General features: G+C 38.9%; 1 protein-coding gene across 5 annotated transcripts in view; it reads left to right on the forward strand.

The window, feature by feature from the left end:
- The window catches only part of cep112 (centrosomal protein 112), a 125,912-nt gene extending 102,329 nt beyond the window's left edge, over window positions 1–23,583 (forward strand). For all 5 annotated transcript variants that reach the window (XM_060892879.1, XM_060892880.1, XM_060892878.1 and 2 more), the window contains 5 exons: window positions 127–276; window positions 12,607–12,696; window positions 18,894–18,995; window positions 20,994–21,058; window positions 23,279–23,583. In XM_060892879.1, coding sequence (XP_060748862.1) covers window positions 127–276; window positions 12,607–12,696; window positions 18,894–18,995; window positions 20,994–21,058; window positions 23,279–23,282 — 411 coding nt within the window. In that variant the 3' untranslated portion in view covers window positions 23,283–23,583. The remainder of the gene's footprint in view (window positions 1–126; window positions 277–12,606; window positions 12,697–18,893; window positions 18,996–20,993; window positions 21,059–23,278) is intronic.
- Window positions 23,584–23,878: the final 295 nt, after the last annotated feature.

The raw sequence follows: 23,878 nt of genomic DNA on the forward strand, positions 1-23,878 counted from the left end.
AAAGTAATTCCGGTTGTTCACTGACTAACACGTAGGCCCAATGTTTTCTTATTATCAGATTACTGACATGCATGTAAACATGGTAAGTGTCGTTGTGTTTTGTTTGTTCTGTGTGGGCTTCTATAGACAATGGCAGAGCTGCAAACAACTTTGTTCTCCATTAAAGATGAGAGCAAACAAACTCAGCTGGCTCTGGAGCGCCAGATAGAGGAAGCACGTACACACTGGGAGGAGGAGAGAAGACAGCTCAGCCGAGATGCTGACCGTGTCAGCAAGGTGAAGACACACACACACACACACACACAAACACATTAATATATAAATCCAAAGCTAAGTGGATCTAAATAATTCCATTGTACAATACTGTACCATGACTTCGTATAACAGTATATCCCTCAAAAGGGTCTTCTTCCTCTAAGGCTTAGAAATATAATGTCATAGTGAAGAATCCTATGAGTGATCAGCTATATCAGCAAGAATAGCCAGCTATTAAGGCATTCTAGTAGAGTGGCTTGCATCCAGCTGAGAACGTTGACCTCTGCAGTGAATTCATTGTTTATCTGTCATGTAGGAAAAGCATAGCTGAGCAGTCTGCGGCTGACTTTCAAAATCTCAGAATCATTGACTTGCTCACACAATACAGCTTTAATCGTTTGTGATCAAATGGCGGTATGCACACAACATACAGTACACACCAGGCTCAGACTCTACACAGTCTTTGACTGGTTGCAAAACAAACACCAGCAAATTCCCCCATATACTTTGACAAGTTCCTGTTTGCTATACCAAACTGCCACAAACTGCAATGTATCTTCTAACCCATCACACATTGTACTATCTATAATGATGCTCTTCAGCACATACTCAAATCGGTTATCCAGGAATTTTACTATGACAGCACAAATCTTTATGCTATTAACAAATACACCATGCATGGTAGATTTGTTTTGACTTTAATCTCGGCATAGTCGGCTTGAGTAGCTAGCAGATTAAGTGGAGGTTAATAACCTGCTTTGTTCTACTGTTTCATAAATTGCATCAACACAGTCGTTCACACAGTGTTTATTTGCCAGTATTTGAAGAGCTGTAATTTGTTATTCATGTTATGAACATGACAGACTTTCAGAACTCTTAGGATGGTCATAACCCATTTGAACCACATATCTTGCCAGCAGCAACCATAGCTAACAAAAGACCATTATTTAATGATGTCCATGATGATAGACATGATAATGTCGAACTTTGTGCACAGTGCAGTAAATAGACAAGATAGCACAAGTAACAGCCTGGTGCACCTTCAATAGACAGGAGTTGCATTAGAGTAAACTAATAAATGTGTCCCACTGTCTACATTCCAATCGTTTTTTCTAGGTATGTCTAGATAGAATCGCCTGCGGCACATTTAAAGTAGGTAAAGGAGTGTCCTCACAACAACTATCCACTTCTTTCATTTCTTTCTTTCATAAAAAAAAAAAAAAAAAAAAAAAAAAACGTTTTTCTGGGACCTTGTAGGTAATCCGGACTTCTTCATGCATAACCAGCAGTCTGCTTATATTAAGTCTCATCGAGTCGAACATGACCGCTTCAGCTTTTCCTCAATTTGAGATATTTTTTCATTTAGCACCCGAAGCCCAAGTGCTTATTTTGAATTCACAAACCACTCGGAGGCCTCATTATTTAAACTCATAAGTTAACTACTAAGTTAATGGAGCACAAATTAATAGCTGACCTGCTTATTAAATTCCACACCGAGAGACAGAGAGACAGAGTTTGAGTAAGAATAGAAGTGAGATCCGAAAACATATGACAATCATAGACAGTCAGAGAAAAACTATTGCAGGCTGATATTATTTCCAGACTGCTCAGTTCAAAGGCAGATTATGAAAGCCAAAGAAAAAATGAAAGGGGTGGAAAAACATGAACATCAAAGTCTAGTGTATTTGAGTGCAATAATCCTTAAATGTTTGTTGTGAGCACAGCAACTCGTATCAGATGTCCCTTTCTCACCTTGGTGTTTAACCTAAATCTTCAGAAAGGTGGCTCTTCTCATTTCTTTAATTGTTTGCATTTCTCTGAAAGGTCCTCAAGGCGGGAAATGGCACCATGTAGTTGCTTCACTTCACACTCCGCTGGCTTTAGCACAGAACTATGTTATTTGCATCGCTGTGTTTTCTCTCGCACATGAACACAAACAAAAAGGTCCATGCTGCCACGAAAGCAATGAACACAGCAGTTGGAGACGACAAGACAACTGGGGTTTATTGTAAATACAGACAGAAGTTGGGAGACTGGCAGTCACTGGTGAGTGCTAATAGACAGAGCATAGTTTAGACATGCTGTGTCAGATATAAAAGCTCAGCAAATGTTGGTGTGATGTCTTTACAGATTACCCTTTACCTGTGCTGCATTTCGAATCACACACTTTTCTGGTAGAAAAGTACCAGACATAAATGTAGTAACCTAAAAAAAAAGGACAAGTTTGCAAATGGTTAGAGACCATGGAGTTCACATATCATGAAGCTTTGATAGGCTTTGCATCCTTTATATAATGTTATCTGTGCTCTTCTCCGTACACTGTGGCATGTCTCCAAAGTGTATGGCTTTAAGGCAGATACATCAGTGCATTAGTCAGTGGTTTAGGTTCTGCAGAGAAGAGAAAAATCGACTGGGTTAGTGGGTATGTACCCAAACAAGCTGCTTCAGTCTATAAGAACTTTTTTCAATCATAGAGTAGTTTAAAATGTAACATACCATTAAAACTTCAAAGTAAGCCAGATTTACTAATGGATTTAGTTCTCTCAACCTGAGTCATCTATATTAGACAAAGGGAAAGATCTAAAGTGCCAGCATTCATCTCAAATTACTCTACCAGATAATAAACTATCGTCAGCTTTACTCCCAAGGCACCCAACTGGGGAAAGATGGCTTGGCACGTTTGTTTGAGAGCGGAAGTTGAACTTCAAGAACCTTCCTCAACGTCACGATAAAAGCTGTGTCTAATTGGTGCAGCTTCATCTACATCAATAACAGGTTCTCTCAGGCAAGAACAAGAACATATGTCTGAAAACAGAGATCATGAAGCTCTTATCAGTTTAAGTAATGTCTGTCTTGCTGGTCAAAAGGCATCCCCTTTTTTTTTTTTTTAAGAACTCTGTCATTGGTTCTCGCCTTAACTCCTATGTCATGAGTGTTTCTCAGTACAAAGTTGCATAAAACACAAAGCTCCATTCCCTGAAGTGCAAGCTCACCCACAAGTACACTGTAGTGTTAATGTTGATGCACTAGGACACACTATCATTTTGCCTAGTGTACCCCTGGGCTAGACTTCTATCATCCCTTTGTTATGAGCCTGAACAGGTGGCTAGAAGAACTGATCCTGGGAAGTGAGTTAACCCCAAACATTGGTTTTAGAGAGTCTGGGTTTGTTTTTGTCTCAGCTGGATTAACAGTGACTGACTACTTTGAAAGTCTACCGCTAGCAGCAGATTATATGCTCAAGGTCCTGTTACATAAAATTCCTTACTTACCGCGACAGTCTGGATAAACAACTAACACGACTGCACTGCGAATGCAGTCACCTCTTAATGGTTTGCCTTTTACCTTTATTGATTTTTGCTTATAAATTTTACATTTTAAACAGCACCATGGACTCAACCCAGGAACTCAGAAATTTTAACCAATCTCACGGACAGTTATTTTTGATTGCATCTACATGCTATAATTTCCTAGTCGGGTCTGTTTCCCAAAATAAAAGCAGGTTCATAAACTTACTCAAATCATGATGCCTCTGAAAATGATCAAAAAGTTTTTGGTGATGAATGAATGAATGAGCGAAGTCCATGGGTTGGTCTGTTATTGCAAAATTTTAACACAAGCACACTGTTAAAATGTTGCACTTCTTATTTCCGCATACTTCATTTCTTACTGCCTATATTAAAGACACATCGTTATGACAGTATTCAGACGTGGCAGGAGAATTAGGGTTAGGGTTTAGGTTTTGGATTAAGGTTAACCCTAACCCTAAAAATGTATCAGTCTCTTTTGAGCCACCTCCTGTTAAATCTTTTACCTAAATACGTGCTATTAGGATAAGATGAAACGGAGGATCTGCCACAGAAGCTGCAACGAGTCATGTTTAATAAACAGGTGCTTTTTTGGTGAAACACATTGCTTCTTCCACACCTCTACTGCAGTCCACGCGTTGATTATGACATCAACTCCAGGCCTAGAGAAAACCTGCTACTGGTTAATATGCCACCATTTTCACCACTTTTGAAACAACTACTTATACATAAATACTTCTTAAAACATGGAGTCAGCATGCAAATATGACACTATGCCTAACAGGGATGGTTTCCAATACATGGGTAAATAGAAAAGCTTGTACCAATTATGTAGGACACTTATGAACAAACCGACAAGCAATCAAAACAAATTCACAAGTCAGATTCCACTATAGTGTAAATACATGCCAGCAAAACTAGGTGCACACTTACAAAATATTCATGGAGCCAAATTATACCCACGCAGCCAAGTCCAAAGACAACAATTAGTGAAATTATTTTGTTTGCATTATTCATTTGTTACAGTCTTACTTCATGACTGTAACAAAAGCAAGAGGAATGACAAATAGAGATGACAATGCGAACAACGTTTGTGACTAGAGAACAAAGCATGTTTGGAGAACAAAAGAAACAGCGTGTGAAGCTGGAACACATCAGTAGTGTGTACATATACTGGTGTGTCATGCTGCTGTGTTGTTGCTCAACTCCAGTCATCAGAAACAGGTGCAAACTCAGAATACCCAGTGGGGTATATTCATTTTTACTGGGGAGTGAAAGGTGTGGACTGGTTGACAACAATCGCCTTTTTTGAAAAACAGTTCATGCATGGTCTAAGCAGGGATCCTCAAAGAGTTTATGCAAATATGGTAGCAATTGCCATGCAGGATTTGTGCAACAAGCATCACTACTGTACATTGACTAGGGAAGCTGGAAGCCTGGCCTGTTCCTCCAACTGTTAAGCCATTCAGTTCATTGCTTTCTAACAGTTTTCTCATAATGCAATTTCTTTGTATTTTACTTGAGTTTCTATTCTTTATTTTCATCCGATTAGCACTTACTGTATTACGATTTTACTGAACCAGTCTCACTAATGCATTTCTTGTGCACATTGTACCACTCTTTTGATAGTGAACCTAGAATAAATCCAGATCTCATTCTCTCTTTTTTTAACAGCTTAATTAGCATGTGTTACATTTTCTAAGTTAAAGGCTATGAATGAAATTAAAGAGTGTGGGTGAGTGAGCGAGCAGCCATTGCAGTTTCAAAGCCTATGTAAGTCAGACACAAGGCACCCAGCTGGCCCTTCCAGTCCTCCTGCTGTGCGCCACGTTTCACTACGCTCTGCTGGTTGAGCTGAGAGATCAAGTTGTCAACAAACTGGTGACAATGATCCATTCCTGTCTCTTGTTTTCCCCCAAACTAGTTTTTTGTACTCCATTTGTTTGTCATCACTTTAGCATCTAGTCCTGGGAGTTCCTCTAAGACCCACCTGTAAAGTCCAACCACACAGTTATTTATCCCCTTCCACTTTCAGTAACTGAAATTAAAGTAAGGTCCCATGTTACATTCATAGCCACCATAATCATAATGATTCCCCTACTGGTTCTGGCTTGTAATGTTTGTTTTGTTTTTGTTTTAACTTCTGGGTAGGGCTGCATGTATGCATTGGTCACAGCTAGCTCCAACAGCTGCTGTGATGGTGGTGGTATTTTTGACAGCATTGCTGTTGGGAAGAGTTATGCACAATGATCTTCAGCAGATTCTTTAGACTGCTTAATGGACGTAACTTGGTGTTAACCCACTACCCCGTAAGTGAATCAATTATTATGGTACTGTTTTAATAATAAGAAGAAGAATTTTACATGCTAGAAAAATTCCAACAATGCCAATTTTGTTCATGCTGTACAAACTTCTTGGAAACTATCAGGTAAATGTTGAAGAAAGTAAAGCAACAAAGGTAGAGCGGCTAAGGTCTCAACTTCAAGAAGAACCCTACATGTGCATCAAGACACACTCATTGTCACACATTCCCTAATGAACGCCATTGAAAATTGTACATAAAAAAGTTTTTTTTGTTTTGTTTTGTTTTGTTTTTGCACAGACATTTTCTATTAAATGAGGATTTGAAATAATAGTGAAAGCTCATAATGGATTTTGTCATTCACGTTTGATTAAATAACCATGGTGACATCCCACTTTTGAAAGGCTGATGTCTGCTTCTTAGCCCAGCTGTTTATTGCAACTGTATGTCAGATAATCTGATAAAAGAAAAGAATTATCTGTCAAAAATGTTAGATATTGTGAATCATGAAGATATGATGAGGTAAGAGAAGGTTAAGTCTCTCAGGTTTAGGCAGATGATTGTTACCCCATTTAACACATGGACTTTTATGAGTTTACTGGAAGTGTGCACAAATAAGCTAACTTATTGAACTGTAATAAGTTAAATTACAGAAGCTTTTACTTCCTTTCCTTCCTTTAAGGTGAACGATTCAAATCATGGGTTTCTTAAATGTAATAACAGCATCCATACTTGGTGGTACAAAAATGGTACTTAAAAGGCAAAACGTGCCTTTTTAGGGGAAAAACTAAAATTATTTATTCAGTTCAGAATTATTTCTATAGCATTTGTTTAAAACAATAGATTTTGTCAAATAGCAGCTTTACAAAAATATAAAAATTAGATAAATCATTAGAAGTATTAACTGATTTAATAAGTAACAATTGTACATGAATCGCTGTCAATTGAAACTGACTGTATAATTTCATATACATGACTGACAGCATAAAAAAATGTACCAAAAAAAAAAACAGAAAGAATTGATGCACCTGAATGTTCTACAATAACAGTGAAAACCAAACTGAAACTCAACAAAAATATTGTCCACACACTGATACACAACACTGGAACAGTGAATCAGTAGCAGGTGGAATATCAATGTGGAGTAACAACGACTGGAAATTGGACAGTTTGGAAGTGAAACAACTTTCCTTCTCTTCCAAACTGATCAACAAGTAAAATGAACTCAAGTGGTTAAAACCTAAATTCTACAAAATACACTGAGTAAAGGGAAAAGTCTTTCCTGGGAAAATGATCATGTGCATATGATAGATTGATCTTTGCTTGTAAAATGCTGTTTATAAATGACCCAAAATCTGGTCATTACAGATACAGTGGTAGAATAATCTGTCTCTGGTTTTGTGCCATTGTGGAATGTGCTCCTTTATATTATAGATTTGAGAACAGAGATCCTCTGCTTTCTCTTATAAATCACTCTCATTACCCATTTCTTTTAATCCATTTTTACTCACTCACACACTCACACACACACACACACACACACACACACACCTCCCACTTTATCTCACACACTGATGTGCTTCTCCTCGGTGCACTGTAAACTATGACTCAGTAGGAGTCTCTGTAATCCGACGGGTCCCACATGTCTGCTCAGGCAGATGGTAGCTGACGGGGTTCGGGTCACATTCAGCTTCCTTTAGGCAGTTGTAGTGTGGAGCTGTGGGAAGACAGACTCCGGTTCAAGCATGCCTGAGCTGAAAATGTGTCCTGACATGCACTGTAGCTCTGACTCACAGATTTGAGAAAAGAAAAGGCTGCCTGCCCCCCAACTCGAGCCTTCACAAGAGAGCAGAGAGAGAGATGTAGTGTAATTGCTACTGTGAATGATGTACTGTGCAGCACTGTTCAGCCAGTGGAGTAAGGCTCTGGCGAGCAACACACACTTACACAAACACACACTCAAATTAGTAATGATGCATGATAGGATGCAGCTTTATTATTTATCCAGCTTTGTTTAACCATATGAACAGTGGTCTAACTTTAGCCACTTGGCTTATCTCAACTCACTAGTATTATAACCAATTGCGTGTAATTAAGAGTATGCTTTCTGGAGTCTTTAATGACTCAGTACATTTGAATCCATTCAGTAAAATGATTCATTCTGATTCATTCACTGATTTGTTTAAATGTGCCCCCTTCTGAAACAGACAGCATACAGTTTAAGTGTTATTATATTATGAACTCTTTATATTCCAAGTTATTGATATATTAGTATATCCAAACACGGGGCAATGAGGAGTTGGAACTTCTTAAGCTCACTGTTTCATAGAGGTTGAAAAGAAATATATATATATTTAAAAAAAGTGAAGCGTTTCTGTTAATGTTCACTTTAAACGTGTTGTACCAAAGCTGCTGGTTTACTATATGTATTACATTAATATGCTGTATTCTTAGACTTGTTTCTGTCAAAATTTTTGTTCTGTCCCAGTTGATGGGCATCTCTGGCTCTTGTAATGTTACCCAACCATTTGTGGATTACATGTAATCTTGGAATGACTTCAAATTTTTGGAATTGTTCAAAGGATTAAGCGATCAAGTCACAAACAATGGGAAGAACATGTAAACTCTATGTATAAATTTTTACCCCAACCAGCAATCACATCTCTCTTTTTCTTAGCTTGATGTAAACACATATTTCATAAAGACAGGCAGGTGGATCAATCCCAAAATGCAGTGTGACTGTTTTCCAGTCACTGTACTTGTTTGTTTTTCCAACCTCAAAAACAGACCCAAGCGATTAACAGCGACGTTCTCCACAAGGATCTGAGCCTGCCATGTGTTGTGGGGGTGTGGGAAAGAGATAATTGAAGAGTGATGAGTGTTCAAGGCAATTCCCCCCCAAAGAACGATGCCTGAACTTCACAGGAAGTAGCACAAGATAACATTCCAGCATCCTGCTTTAGAAAAGATTCGAAACTTGTCACTCTCTTCCTCTGTTTTTCTAGGACAATAGCACACTGTGCAGCCTGTTTCATTCATTTCTGCGGTCACTTAATGCTTGGATCAACCACCACACCTTCCCATTTTTTTCTTTTCTAACTAATTCTAAAAAAAATCCCCTCTACATGTTACATGCTGGCTCAAGTATAACAGAAAAGCCAGAAATATGTTTCCTCTACTTTTTTTTTTCTTTCCCTTTTTCTGGTGCAGAGCTTTATAGCATCAGGTCTACTTTAATTATATCACGCTATACATAGTCACTTTTTTTTCCCCTCTCTCGCCACAAACTGTCTTTTGTGTTTTGAGTCTGTTCAAGGATTTCTAAAGGACGTGCTGGCATGGACAGGCCTTGGCGGGAGAAGCTGGGGGGAGGAGGGAGGTATTGAACTGTTATTGTTTGAAAGGCAAGGCATGTAAGCGGCCTTCACAGCACCGGAGCCACCGCAGAGAACAAAACAAAGAGAGAGCAAGGAGGGAAGGAAGAAAGAAAGCTTTAAAGACACACAAACCCAATCCCTCCTTTATATCCAGCTGTGCTAAGGGAGAAATGAAGCAAACCTTTAAATCTCTTCCAGCACCCTCCACCTCTTTTGCTGTTCCTTTCTCTTTCTTTCGCGCTCTTGGACTCCTCTTATCCCCGTCCTTTGTCATTTCGCAAATCCAAACATCAGAGATTGCAGCTGTCTTTAGAGACGTACAGCTGTTGTCGCAGTAGCTGTGTGGAATAGAAGTAATAAACTGGCTTTTCCTTACGTGTTTGATTGACTGCTACTTTCATCAAGTTGCCCATCACTAATAGCTTGGCTCCGGTGGTACGCTCATCCGCTCGCATTAATGTGTGTATTTAAGGGCATGGGTTTTTTTTTTCTTAAAGCTGTGGGAAGGGTCATCTACTGCAGATGAACTTTTAACAATCAACCCATCCACATTACAAGAAGCAACTGCAGATCTACTAGTCGTACAGGATCTATAGGACACTTTTTTAGAGAACAAATGCTGCAAGAAGTTTTTTTTTTTTTGCATGAGGCAAAATCTAGTGCTAAAAACCTAAACCTATGTAGTAGGGGATAAAAGGGCCTGAGAGTATTTCCCCTCTCTCTCTTTCCCCCATTCCCCCAATGGAAACATGCCTTATCTTTACAGAAGGACCACCCAGAAAAGGCTACTTGAATCTCACCTTGTTTTGTGTGTGTGTGTGTGTGTGTGTGTGTGTGTGTGTGTGTGTGTGTGTGTGGAAGGGGTGAGGGGTGTCTGAAGCCTTTTAAATCTCATCACTTGAATCTTAGCATTCCTGCAGGTCTGTACAGGTGTACTACATTTATATATATATATATTGTGTGTGTGTGCGCGCATGTGTGTGCGTGTGTGTGTTTGAGTGTCTTGCCCAAATCTTCAGAGAATAAACAGTGTTAAACCAACCTTTTGGAGAACAGGTGAGAATAAAGCACAGCCACAGCCCCTCCCTCTCTCTCTATCTCTCTCTCTCTCTCTCTCACACACACTCTCTCTCATTCGCTCTCTCTCTCTCTCTCTCTCTCTCACACACACACTCTCTCTCGTTCGCTCTCTCTCTCTCTCTCTCTCTCTCTCTCTCTCTCTCTCTCTCTCTCTCTCTCTCTCTCTCTCTCTCTCTCTACTGTATACACCCTAATACCACCCCCTCCAGGAAAATGAACCTTCCCTATTTACTGCTTGTTGAGATCGATCCCACACTGGCAGGCTGATAAAAAGCATATCACCTTGGCCATCTGGACCCTGTTTTGAGATGTTCTCCATAGCAAATTCTCTCTTCACACCAAAAGGAACAACAGCTGTATGGCTGCTGCACCTTTTTCCAGCCTGTAAATGAAAAATTTGGGAAACAAGGAAAGAGAAGTAGAGATGATGTATCTATACGGACACACGATTGTATTAGAGGCTTATAAAATGGAGGGCTAGTAAGTGCAGGCCAGAGCCCAACAAGAACAGATAAGACATGCATCTGAAACAAGCAAAAACCACTAATCTGCTTTAAAAGAAGCTGTCAGTCTTGCTGATGACTTTGGACGCTTTAGTAAGAACCTCTTATGGCTCAAAAACAACCACAATGCTACTAAAGGACCTACACATACTGTACCAGAAAAAATGAATCATTCAAAGGTTGTGTTTCTACAGGCTGAGAATGACCATCTTCTCTAAGATCTTTAAGATTCTTTCGTCCTCTCTCAAGCTTGAACTGGCTCTCTTCATCAGTCCAGAGAAAACCACATAAAAGGATTGCTACTGATGACTGCCAGCAGGTTTCCAGGAAGCAGTGCGACAGCAGCACTGTCTGGAACTTGCCATCACTGAGGCATGCTACCCTGCTGGGAGCTGTGGGCTGTTTATTATAATAAAGGTGACACTGGTAGAAATTTTCCAGCCCAGAGGGTTTTCAAAGCGCAGTTCGTGGTCAGTTGTCCAGGTTAGTTTGGGTTTATACTTGCTGCGTAAAATAAGAATGCCTTCGTTCAGCACACTGACTGCGCATGTCTAGCATGATTTCTCATCTTGGCTTTAATAATTAACATCTTACATAGCTTTCAAATTTGATTTGTACACAAATGTTCTCAAATTAGAGTAGATTTTTTTATATAAGCACATGACAAAAGTCACAAAAACAGCAATGGCAGTGGGTTTAAAAGAAAAATCCAGTGCGTTATATACAGTGCGTTCAATACAAATTGAAACCTGCACCACGATTGACAGATGTTTTTTTAAGGGAAAGTTAAATAGTCGGTGGATACAGTAGCAGTTATTCCTGAATGAGTGTGTGAAAGGACGCGGAGGTACTATCAGTTAGGCTCATGTAATACTGTAATCTCTAACTCAATAAAAAAACTATTCTTATAGTGCGTTTAACAATGGACATTGTCCCAGTGCAGCTGTACAGAAATATATCAGTTGAGGATAGAAATTGTACATTTATACATTTATAAATTTCCAAAAAGAAAGAAGAAACTTCCTTAGACAATATGTGAGAAACCTGGAGAAGAAGCGGACACAAAAGAGAACTCATTCTCATCTGGGTGACACCAGAGCATTTGATTTATAAATCTTTATTTATCTACAAATCTATATTTGTACTGTATGTCCTAAAAGTGTATCCAAGGAATTCATTCTATTTTTTAAATGAAGTGTCACAAAAGTTATCAACTGTTCACTAATAAGGAATAAAAAATAATAATAAAAACAAAACATTCTAATCCATCTCCATTCCAAGCACCAGCCCCATAACACTGTGGAAATGCCATATGAGAGGACAGTCCTCTCTTTACGGAACACATTATTGCCTCTGCTTTTGTGGGGCGGAATCCAAAGCGAAGAGTACAAATGTGTGATGGAAACATCTGGTTCAATGTGCCAGGCGGGAACCACGCTCTGTCTTTGTGTTGCTATTGATTGTAGGTGTTGAGCTGGAGAGAAATCGTTGATCTGTTCTGCTGTTACGTGGCCTCAACATTAGAAAATGAGTCATTTTTCTTAAAATGCATTTCAGATTTTTTCTTTTTTTTTTTCTTTTTTCTTTTTTCTTATTTTTTTTTTTCTGTGAGAAGAAAGGCAGATGTGCGCTTTTCTCCCGAAAATCTGTATTTTTCTTTCAACCAGATTTAAACTTTGTTGAAAGGTGATGCAGACAATGTTTGATGTTGCTCTTGATTTCAGTCACATCTCTGCTTCTGACTCTTTGTCTTCTCCCACTTTGTTCATCCCTTTCTACAGGCTCTCCAGGAGCGGGTGGAGAGCTTACAGAGGCAACTACGCACTGCAGAGAAGAAACTCATGAGCCGCGAGCTGGAGACCCAGGAACAGGTGCGTTTTATAAACTACAGGGACTCCCAAAGCTCATTACTCCCAAACACACCTCCACCACTCAGTCACACAGGGCCAGATGAGGGCCTTGCTCAAAGTCACTGATATGCGCCCACGTACATTCCTTACATTACTTAAGAACCAGCTTCAAGAGACGGCACCCCAGGGCAAAAATGCCGGCTCTGTTTTCAGAGGAACGCTCGGCTAATAACAGGGCCACTTTGACCTTGACACACAGCAGGAGAAGAATAAATTAGACTAATTATTAGATTAGGAGATCTATTGATAATGTTGTGGCAAACGTTTTTGCTGTAGCTGCAGCAAGCACGTCTTGCCGTCTCGAACACTTCTTATGCCTTTGCAGAGAACAGCGGAGCATCTGCTGAACAAGAATCTGGCTCACACTTCACAGCAGCTGCAGAGAATTGGCATCTTCCTTGCTCCATGGAGCACCAAAAATTCCTTTTATCTAAGGGAACACTAATAGATCACTGACTTTTTCTGGATGAGTTATAGCAAGCATAGTCCAGACACCAAATAATTAGGGTCATCACTCAAATTGGCTAGAATGCCTATAGCATCTGCATGTTGTGTGAAGGAGGTGATCTATAGCATTAACACGATCCCTTGAGCTTGAAATAGCTCCCAACTCCTTCCTTATTGTCTTCTGATACTATTGTGTGTTTTCTTCGCGCACCCCCAGAGCCGGCAATACACACGTAACGAGAGAGGCTCTCCTCTTTATCGAATGAATTCTCCAGCCTTACCTAGAGAAGGAAAAGCCTGCAAAGCACATCTACTCCCACCTCATAAACCTACATACCAGTCTACATCCCTCCCCAGGTCATCCTACACACACTGCATGTGCCTGCGTGTGTATTCTGTCACGTATAGATGTGTGGAAAGAGAGGCAGAAGAAGAGGCCTACTCTTTATTTTCCATGCTGATATTGTCCCAGTTTATCTTCCAAGACATGTCTTTGTAATACTATCTACAGTATAAAAAAAGTCCTCTATCTGCCAAGACTTCAAACAGATGTTCTTCCAGCGAGTCTCTTCACAGGCCCTTTCGTGCCTGCTTGGCATACAATGTCCACAACAACCTCATACAGTGCTGCACAGACTAGCGTGCCCATCTGGATAAAAAGATTAGGCTTGAAATGTGTTTGATAAAGCATGGTGCAAGGTGACACACATCTCCTCTTAAAGAGAAGGGGAGTGTAAACCTCTTAATCGGTTGGGTTTAGCGTTCCAGAAAAAAAAAAGGTTTAAATAAATAAAAGTGCCGATTTGGGAATATGGTTTTAATTTGATCTCAAATTCATTTTCACCGTTTTATATTGATGTTTATTATATTTTGTTCTGTCAAATTTATGCTAGGGAAGAACAGAATATGAATATATTATTTGGACTGAACAGATTGCATCCTAAACTAATACAAATACAGACAGAAGGCAGAAAGACTATTCTGGGGTTTTTGTTGGTTTGTTTGTTTTTTCTTTCTTGACAGAAAGATTTAAACTAGGTGTGCACGTCGGAACTGGGATCCCGCAGGATGAAAGACCTGGAGCTTGAAAGGACAGCTTGTGGAAAGCTTCTGGGCTTGTGGGTTGTCAGGTTTCAGTAAAATCCCCCACTCAATAAACACACAAAAAGACTTGAAAACGATCCTAAAATTTTCAGGCATAGGAGAAGTCATTTTTGAGTCTCTGCTTGGGAAACATGTCAACCATACTGCATACTTATTTCTGTTTTGCAGAATGTTCAATAAGTGGACGTTATACCTTAAACCTGGCCACTCAGCTATACAGACAAATTCATTAACATTATACAAAGTTTTTTTTTCTGTTAGTTGTTATGTTGCTGTTGTGAGACCCGAAATTAAACCATATATCTAAAATCATATATTTGTCTTTGAACATCCTGAACATTAAATTCTGAAAAATCAACTCTTTTCAGAAAATTCTAAAATATTCTAATGAGACGTTTGTAAATTACCCCATTTAGTCTATGCGTTCCCCTATTAGGCAGCACTGCCGATTACAACAAACCCAAAAAATAAAGGAAATGGGATAAAATGTTGATGGAAAAAAAGTCGATGGAAAGTTCAAAGAACTATTTCCTCCCTTGGAAAAGACCGAGTTTGCTTGCTTGGTCACAGAAGATTTCAGACAAAGTGAACCCAATCAAACCAAATCAGAATGTTATATTATACTTGGTACTTTTTTTTTATTCAGGTAAATGTCCCAAAATTATATATCTGTGAGTGACCAAAAGTATGTGGAACTTTAGGATTAGTATTTGATTTCAATGTCAAATTAGAGTCCATCTGTTTTCAGTTAATTGGATGACGATCAGGATTCTGTGAGCGCCTTGTTTTATTTAAAGAACAGAGATATGTCAAAGTCTACGTGAATCACACTGATATTCACAGTGTGTGTTTGTGGAAGTGGATCATGGCAAAAACACAGGAGATTTCTGAGGACTTCAGAAAAAGTTATTGTTGCTCATCGGGCTGGAAAAGGTTTGAAAATCATCTCTAAAGTCTTTGGAATTTTTTTGTACTAACTGTGTTAACTTGAAGCTGGATTGTTTTGCTGTCGGTACTTTTGACCAGACGTTCTGATTGAAACTTAGAGTCTCACCTAAAATCATTTTGACTGTTCAGAGAAGCTTGTAAGAACTCCACTCCAGTGGATGCAGTCACTTTCCATTATCCAGCCCATTCCAAAGCTGAAGCTGGTGTTGGAGCTGCTTTCCATATGACCAACACTTCATAAGCCACATGTCTGTCTCAAAAGTGTCATGAAGCACCTTGTCTAATTTCTAATTTCTCCATATAATACTCTCATTGAAAGGAAAAGCTATTTCTGTTCATAACAAAGCAATGTGTTATTTTAAAAAACAAGCATCCACTTCCCCACTGAACTCCTACTTCCAGTTGTGACAAAAGTGACGGGTGCAGGTTTTGATATAACACCCTTGCATCTGATACCATGCCTTTTTGTCTTTTTTTTTTCTTTCCTGAAACACACTCATGCTACATAAAACAGCCCCTAAACCAGCACACGACACAGCCTCCCTCACTTCATTAACATACATCAAGCTCTTGACGACCTGACAAACTTTATTTGAATGTTTCGAGGGCTGAGGTCTTGTTCCTTTCAGTTGGCAGCTGTCAAAACCCCTGGTTTGCACCACACTGTGCCAAACAAAGTCAAATGGAATGCTATATATAGATGAAATAGTGTCATTTTAACAGTGAGCTCTTTGGTTTCTTTTTTCTTTCTATTCCAATGAGAAGCGTTTCAAAAAAAAAAAAAAAACAGAGAGACACTACAAATGATGGATTGTGCTGTTGGTAAACTGTGGTGTATAGTGCTTGTTCAATTTGTGCCATCAGCAAGCACAAAAGCCTTAAGAGCAGTTTGATCAGCCGTTGTCCTCAAAGTGACCCTTCGCCATACTTCCACCCCCGTCCCTGGTGTTTGTCAGGAGCTGTCATTGCCTCCCATTCATTGAAACAGAGAAAGGCCTCTATGCATGCAGGATAGTTATCTCTGCGGATAGGGAGCTCACTGAAAGCCTCGTCGGTGGCATTCCTTACTAAGTTCACCATCACTGTCTGGCTCTCCCATTGATTTACATTATTCAAAGAGCCCAACTTTTGAAGTCTCTTGGTCTTGAGGTCAAGACCACGAAAGCCTGCTTGGGATTATTCTTCTTGGTGCAGTTGCAGTCATTATGGGCTTAAAGTTTTTTTCTTTTACAAACCATCATGCATGATTCAACTCATTAACCACAAAAATTAAAACCCGGGATTGTTTTGTCTCTCTAGACCTCACAAAAAAACATTTGGTTTGGTTTCCGTTTTGGTCTGAATTAAGTTAAGGATTTAGCACCTATGGTCTGGTCCTCCTCTACTCCTCGTGCAAGTTCTCCTCTTTAGCAATCTTGCTTTTAACCCTGTGACTTGTTTCTCTGTAGGGTTTGAGAACATCATGCTGCATTGTTATGGAGGGATTTCATCTAATGTTTGCATGATGCAGTGTTTATATAAATCGGATGATGCTAATTTACTCTTAGTGGTAGATTCCTAAAAAGAGGACTTTAAAAGGATAACCTTAACAAAGGCACAAAGGTGTGGAAGTCTACTATGCTTCATCCACATCCACTATAATTGAGTATAAAAACAGTCGAAAACCGATTGAAGAACAATTTCTGCACAAATTAATATTATTATACTAATAGCAGGTCTTAATTCAGGTTAAAAATGCATTCGATTTATTCTCATCAATTGCATGACGGATGTTGTTTAGCCCTGATCATGAATAACTGATCAGTCTGGCTTTCTGTAATAATCTTTCAGCATACAACGAGTTGCGTAGGAGACGCCTCAACGAGGGAGAGTACTGTACATATATTCTCTTCTTGGTTCCAGGTCAATGTGTATTAATTTAGGTCACATTAATTTCACCAGCACTCCTGCTTTCATCCTTGACATATCCAAAATTATCCTGAAAGCCAAAGTACATACATGTTTATACAAACTTAAAAACGTCTAATTACAGATATGTATATAGTTATGGTTGACTAATTGTATCTAAACAACATTTAGGCATTTTCCTGTGACTTGCTGCTATAGAACACCACATACTAAAGTCCTATACAGAAGCGTATATAATAGTCGGTACTTTGATACGAGATCTCAGTTGTCTTGCAATCTTCTGCCTCTTGATGCTCATGTCTCCTGGTTTAATTCAGGCATCTAGGCGCACTTCAACTCAGTCTACTGCGGCTCTCTGCGCACAGCTACCGAGGAGGAAGTTACTTCATTCTCTGCTATAGTTTCTGACAAGTCCCTGGCCAGACAGCCTGAGCTAATAGAACTGTCCACAATGGGCCTGCAGCCAGACACACTGTGCAGTTTCATAGCTCTTTTCCTTTAGAGTCATCCAGCAGAACTGTTCTCTTACCATACCGTTCTCTCACTCCCGACGCCTCTGCCTCCCACAATCAGAGGCAAACAATCACGGAATGTTGACTCTGATTATCCGCAGGTCTGCCAGTACAGCATACAAGTTCTCACCTGCTGAGGGCTGTACACGTTGTACCGGGTCCAGAACATATGTTAGGGAGGGGTTAGGGTAATGTTAGGGGTAGTATGATGCCATGGTGGGTAACGGTTCTTTGGAAAAGCATCGTAAGTAATGTATTTATGTAGGCTTGATTTCCTCTACTGTAAAGTTTTGGCACTTTACACATACATCAGACTTGGCCAACTTTGCGTCGTGTTTTTCCATACGGACAAAAATGTATTGATTATCTCTGGTGTTTTTTATCACAAATCTAAAATGAGGAGGATGGAAGAAGGAGTGCTGGCTATTTATTAAAAGACTTCGTCCACTACACATTGACCTGATACCAAGAAAAGTCTCTTCTTCTTTGAAGTGCCTCCCTATCCATTCGTTGTGTGTTGAAAGATTAATTACAAAAATCTAGAACTCAGTTCACTCACACAGATGTTTTCCTCCGAACATACTAAAGACATTTTCAGTGTAACATTTCACAAGCAGCGTTTTACAAGAGCGCATGCATTCACACTGGCCATTAAAATTTCCTTACAAGGAAATGATCTACGAACTTGATTCAATTTACATTTCAAACAACTTAGACACCAAACAGGATTCGGTCCCTATTTACTTAGTATCCTGATGCTACTGATAACCAACTGCTAAATACATGCCAATTATCGAACCAAAACTTTCTTCCTTCTACGTATGATAAACATTTACTTCATCTTTGAATCGCGTCAATTTCCAGTCATATTAATTGTGTCTGAATTTTTTTCCCATTGCTGCTTCATTGTTGTTTGTTTCTTTTTACAGTCAGCTTCTGTTCAGAAAAGAGAAAGATAATTAGGATCATTTCTCCCTATAACACATAACACGCACCTATAATGCACTTATAGCAAATCTGTGGTTATTTGTTAGTAATGATTGAGTGCCTTCTTAACCAAACCTGTAAAGCCGAGTTTAAAGATCGTAATTGTTTAAGTTTTATGCCGCATGCCCTTTCATCTGAGGGGTTAGCTGGCTGAATCTTTTTTTTATTTAATCACAGTGTTCTGCAGCCTAGAAGGGGTGCTGTTATGGAGCTTATGGACATCTAACACTTTCTCTCCATCAATCCCAATAGATCACACACATTCGCCAGGAGTATGAGTTAAAGATTAAAGGCCTGATGCCTGCTGAGCTCAGGCAGGAGCTGGAGGACACCATCACCTCACTCAAGTCACAGGCAAGAAGCATCTCTTCAAACAGTTACTAGCTTCTTTTAAAGCTTTTTAATGTGTTATGGAAGTTTGATTTAAAATATCACTAATGAAAAAAAATACTTGTTTTATGAAGAAATGGCAAAAAGTTTCCCTCCTTAGTTAAACACAATCTGCATTTTCTGTCCAACTTGATATCTCCTGATCTCTCTTAGGTGCTTTTATGTCACTTTGTCCTTTTAATTACCGCACTTAAATATAATCACATTTGTTTCGTTTGTCTGACATCATAGTATCGTTCTCTTCTCTCCGCCACAGCTGCTCGCTCTCAGCTGTTTCTTTACCGAAAGGCAAAACCCTGCAGCTTTGAACTGGAGTGTCTCTTGTTTATTTGATTCCTCAGAGGACGAGTGTTGGGGGAAGCTAACAAGTAGTGCGAGTTCTTCCGTAGACATGGATCTAATTTGGCCATGGGGCTTTGAAGTGCCAGGTCTGATTCATCTTCCCTCATGCGCAATTATACCCAGCAACCACATTAATAATGGTTTCGAGTGCTCCGGCCAAATACTTATTACTTACACCGGACCTTGTTCTGCTTTAATATTTGTTGAGGGGGAAAAAAATCTGAAAATACGTTGGACTGGAATTTTCACTTTCCATTCCAATTCTCTTGTTCTGTGATCAGTTTATGTTTAGCTTGCAGCATTGCTCAGATATGTCAAGTATCGCTCGTGATAGGTTCATCCCTGTAAACCTGAGTGGATCTGGACACCACAATGGGTCTTTGACGTAGTCAACACTGTGGGGATGTCAAGAAAAAAAAACACGAGGAAGATGCTAAAGAAAGCAACTTAATGTACTTTTTAAAAAATAATTCAGATAACTTGTCGGAGTCACCTTCATAGAACTACACTGGAGGAAGTCTTTAAATGACTTTTAACATTTGCTGCCGCTTGTTATATAGTCGTTGTCCCTTAAAGTTAAAACAATATGCTTGCACCGTTGCATAGCTAATTCAGTTGTCAACAAGCACAGAGTTCTCAGTTTAGATTCAGAGTCAGATCAGTGGTGTATTATTTATTTACATCTTTGCATCACCTAATAAAGCATTAAAGCAGGAAATTGAATTTGTAGCCTTTGTTAAAGATTTGGCTTGAGCCATAAATGGAATAGATGTCCGGATGATATTAGGTTTGAATTACAGATCGGCTGGTAAAAGAGAGTAGCGTGCAACACCTTCGACTCATCACTCAGTTACTTAAAAACAAGTAGCCAACTTGTGTGGTTTAAATTTTAAAAATCTGTGCTGGGTAAAGTGGTGAAAAAACCCTCCATGTCCTTATAATATAAATATCAACATCTAATGGATTACATTTGTGTGCTTGAAATTTGAAGACTCTTATGCTCAGAAAAGGAATATGTACTGTCTGGGGGAAAAAACAACAACGAAAAAAACCACTCCAAAGTTTTAATCCCATTTCCAACAAAAAAGGAGTGTTTACATGCATAGCTGCTGTAACTCTCATTTGATGTCTCCTGTTGAGCGTGTTCATCTCAGACAAGACCTGGGTAGAATAATCCCCAGCACTCGTTTAAAGTTCAGGCAAAGTTAAGAGGAGAATTGCACTTTAAAGGTCAGGTTCATGAGAAAACGGACTCCTGAGAGAGCATGCCGTGCTGTCAAAGAGAGCTGATATACTGCAGTATCGAGTTTGCTCAGATCTAGCTGATGTACAGGTTGAGATATGTTTATAGAAGGAAGGAAATTAGTTTCTCAGTAGTTGCTGTTCACTCGCTCTTGTGAAAGCAAAGGCAGCCGTTATCTAATAAAGGCACGAGCACATACAAGAAAAATCGGCAGGAGTTTAACTTTGATTTGAGGTGGGATTGATATAAATAAATAAACAATTAAATAAATATACAATCATTTAAAAGTAGAATGTATTAGAAGACGTCTGAAATTTTTTAGGAATTTGAGATAGTATTAAGTTATTGTGGTGTTTGTGTGTGTATTTTGGCTGCAGGTCAGTTTCCTCCAGAAGAAAGCATGCGTTTTACAGGAGGACTTGGATGCCTGCCGCAGCAGGAGGTGAGATCCACTTTACTGCTGTTACAAACACAGATTGACATATTTATTCTCATTTACACTATGATATTTGACAATGTAACACGTATTCATGTCAACTATAAACCATTATCGAAAGGACATTATTTACCTTTACATTATTTACTCTCCATTAGTTTTCTTCTGAGCCTGGTTTTTCTCAAGGTTACTTCCTCATAACATCTCAGGGAGGTCTTCCCATGCCTCCGTCATTTAAAAATAAAATGAAATCTAAACGAGAAGATGCACAATATTGCGAAAGGTTTATGGACACTTGACCATCACACCTGTATTTATTCAACTGCTCATTCAACTACAACGGCATGACGTATTTTGTAGCTCGAACTTTACAAAGTGTGTTTATGCAGAAGTCCAGAAAGCTGAATTACATGAGATAACTAAAGGTGTCCTTCAGAGTTCAATTTTGGGCCCGATTTAGTGTTCTAATTTTATAAATGACATGGGTTACAGTGTTTAAAAAACTATTTTAAACTAAAATTAAATAAATAAAAAAATTGCACATGTATTCAGATGACCTGGTTATTCCTGACACAGTTATTTAATACTTATTCTCTGTCCATAGTAGTGCAAGAGCTTCAGATTGTATTTTAAATCATTACAGACTGCTCTGTTGAACTTAAATTTGGCTTAAGTTCATAGTCTTCTCAGGTGCTTGGGATTTTCACATCTGATGGTAAATTCATTGAAAGGGTATCGTCATACAAGTACTTGGGTATGTGGATAGACAACAAGCTTTTACCTAGTGTATATATGCAATCTTGGATTACATGAAATGCCAAGAAAAAAATCCTGTGGAAGTTACTTTTTTTCTGCCTGTGATTGATTATGGTGATATATTGAGTGTGTTTGTGGGTGTTCTTTGAATATCACGTTGTATATGAGGCAATTTATATTTTGTTTTGAGTAGTTTGTCTAGGTCTCTCGTGTAAAAAGATTTTTTGTGACTTCTCAGTAAAATAAAGCTCAGTAAGTAAATAAGACACTGATGTCAGGTGAGGAGGTTTGGGGTGCAGTCAGTGTTCCAGTTCATGTTTCAGTACAGTAGGGTTGAGGTCAGAGATCTATGCACAGTATTCAAGTTCTTCTATACCAATGAAGCTTTTTTTGGCAACTGTTAGGGAAGAAAATGGAGATAGGAATGATGGTTAGGTGTCCAAAAACTTTGTCCATGAAGTCTAGGTTGAACACTGAAATGCCTTTATTATGAAGAACGGTTATATATTTTACATTTGCAGATGTTTATATTAATATTTAAAGCCAAAACGTGGTGTGGTTAAACTCGAAGGGTTTTTTTTTTCCCTCTACTAAAAATTTCAACTCTAATATCTCTTCCACTAATGACCTTGAAGCTCAATGCATGCTACATCATTTTAATACTCATTCATGATGTGGCTTTTGTGAAAGAAAGCAGTCCTGCCTCTGAATAAACTAGTTATTTCTCTGTATTTATTTCATCATCACTGCATTGTGCTATGGAATGTACATTATTTTAGAAGTGACCTTAAAAAGTCTTAGAAGTGTTCAGTTTAACTCCAGAATACCTGGAGACACCCTTCACACCCTACACACACACACACACACACTTAATTCACATGCATGTTTTGTTCAGGGCCCCAGGATCCCAGGTGTTAAAAGGTCATTGTGATTCACAGGAAGAAAAAAAAAGCAGCAGCATTTGGGAGCTGCTGATTGATTCACACTTCCTTGTTTTTTTTTCTTTAATTGTCATTATTTCTATGTTTGAAGAGGGACCATGACTATTTAAATATTGGCCTACTTGAACAGAGCACACAAAGAGAGAGAGAGAGAGACAGAAAGAGAGAGAAAGAGATGTAAAGGAAAGGCAGAACATAGATGTGATCTGAGAACAAATGAAGTCAATGATTTACTCCCTGACCGTTAAAATGTACGAGGCAGCACCTTTTTTTTCTAGTGGACCAAATCCCCCTGCTGTGGTAAGTGCTTGTGTTGAGTGCCATCTGTCAAGAGGAATGTACACCACTCCACCTTTTTAGTGTCAACTTCCTCCCCGTGCCCACCTGACCTGCCACTCACGGTGCTAAACAACCATGTGATGCTCTCTCTCTCTCTCTCTCTCTCTCTCTCTCTCTCTCTCTCTCTCTCTCTCTCTCTCTCTCTCTCTCTCTGCCTCTCTTTCTCTCTCTCTCTCTCTCTCTCTCTCAGGTAATGAAGGACATGCAGTATTCAGCATTGAGGATTTCACCCCCAACATCCTCACGCACCATTCGTTTTTAAAACTTGCTTTTATGTTTTCTGTCATTTCGAATTTTCTTTTTAAATGTATTTATGAGTCATCATATTTATTTCCATTTTTGAAAACAAATGAGTTCTGCTATATTTGGCATGCTGTTTATTCATCACAACAAATGCTGCATGCTGTTTGTTTGGCCATGTTTACTTGATTTATGGAAGCAAAAATTAGTGTCACATTCAAATTTGTTTTTTATTAAATAAGTTTTTTTATTCAATCCTCTGTTTCTCGTCTTTCTCACATCCGTGTCTTTAATGTTTCGTTAAAAAAAACTCTAATTACTTTTCTGCTATGCTTGTTTATGACATTCAATTTGTTTTTGTTTTTTGTTTTTTGTGTTATCAGTAATAGTAAACTCAGTGTTGCCATCAGTGCTGTTTTAACCTGCACTCAGCTAACCATCAATCATTTTTTGGTCCTTTGCCATTTTCATTTTGTAATAAGAATACAGGTGCAAGAGGCATGCAACTAAGCTTGCAGATAATAATATGAAAAAGAAGAAGAGGGCATGC

This window comes from Tachysurus vachellii, chromosome 18 (assembly GCF_030014155.1).
Source record: "Tachysurus vachellii isolate PV-2020 chromosome 18, HZAU_Pvac_v1, whole genome shotgun sequence".
Lineage (NCBI taxonomy): Eukaryota > Metazoa > Chordata > Actinopteri > Siluriformes > Bagridae > Tachysurus > Tachysurus vachellii.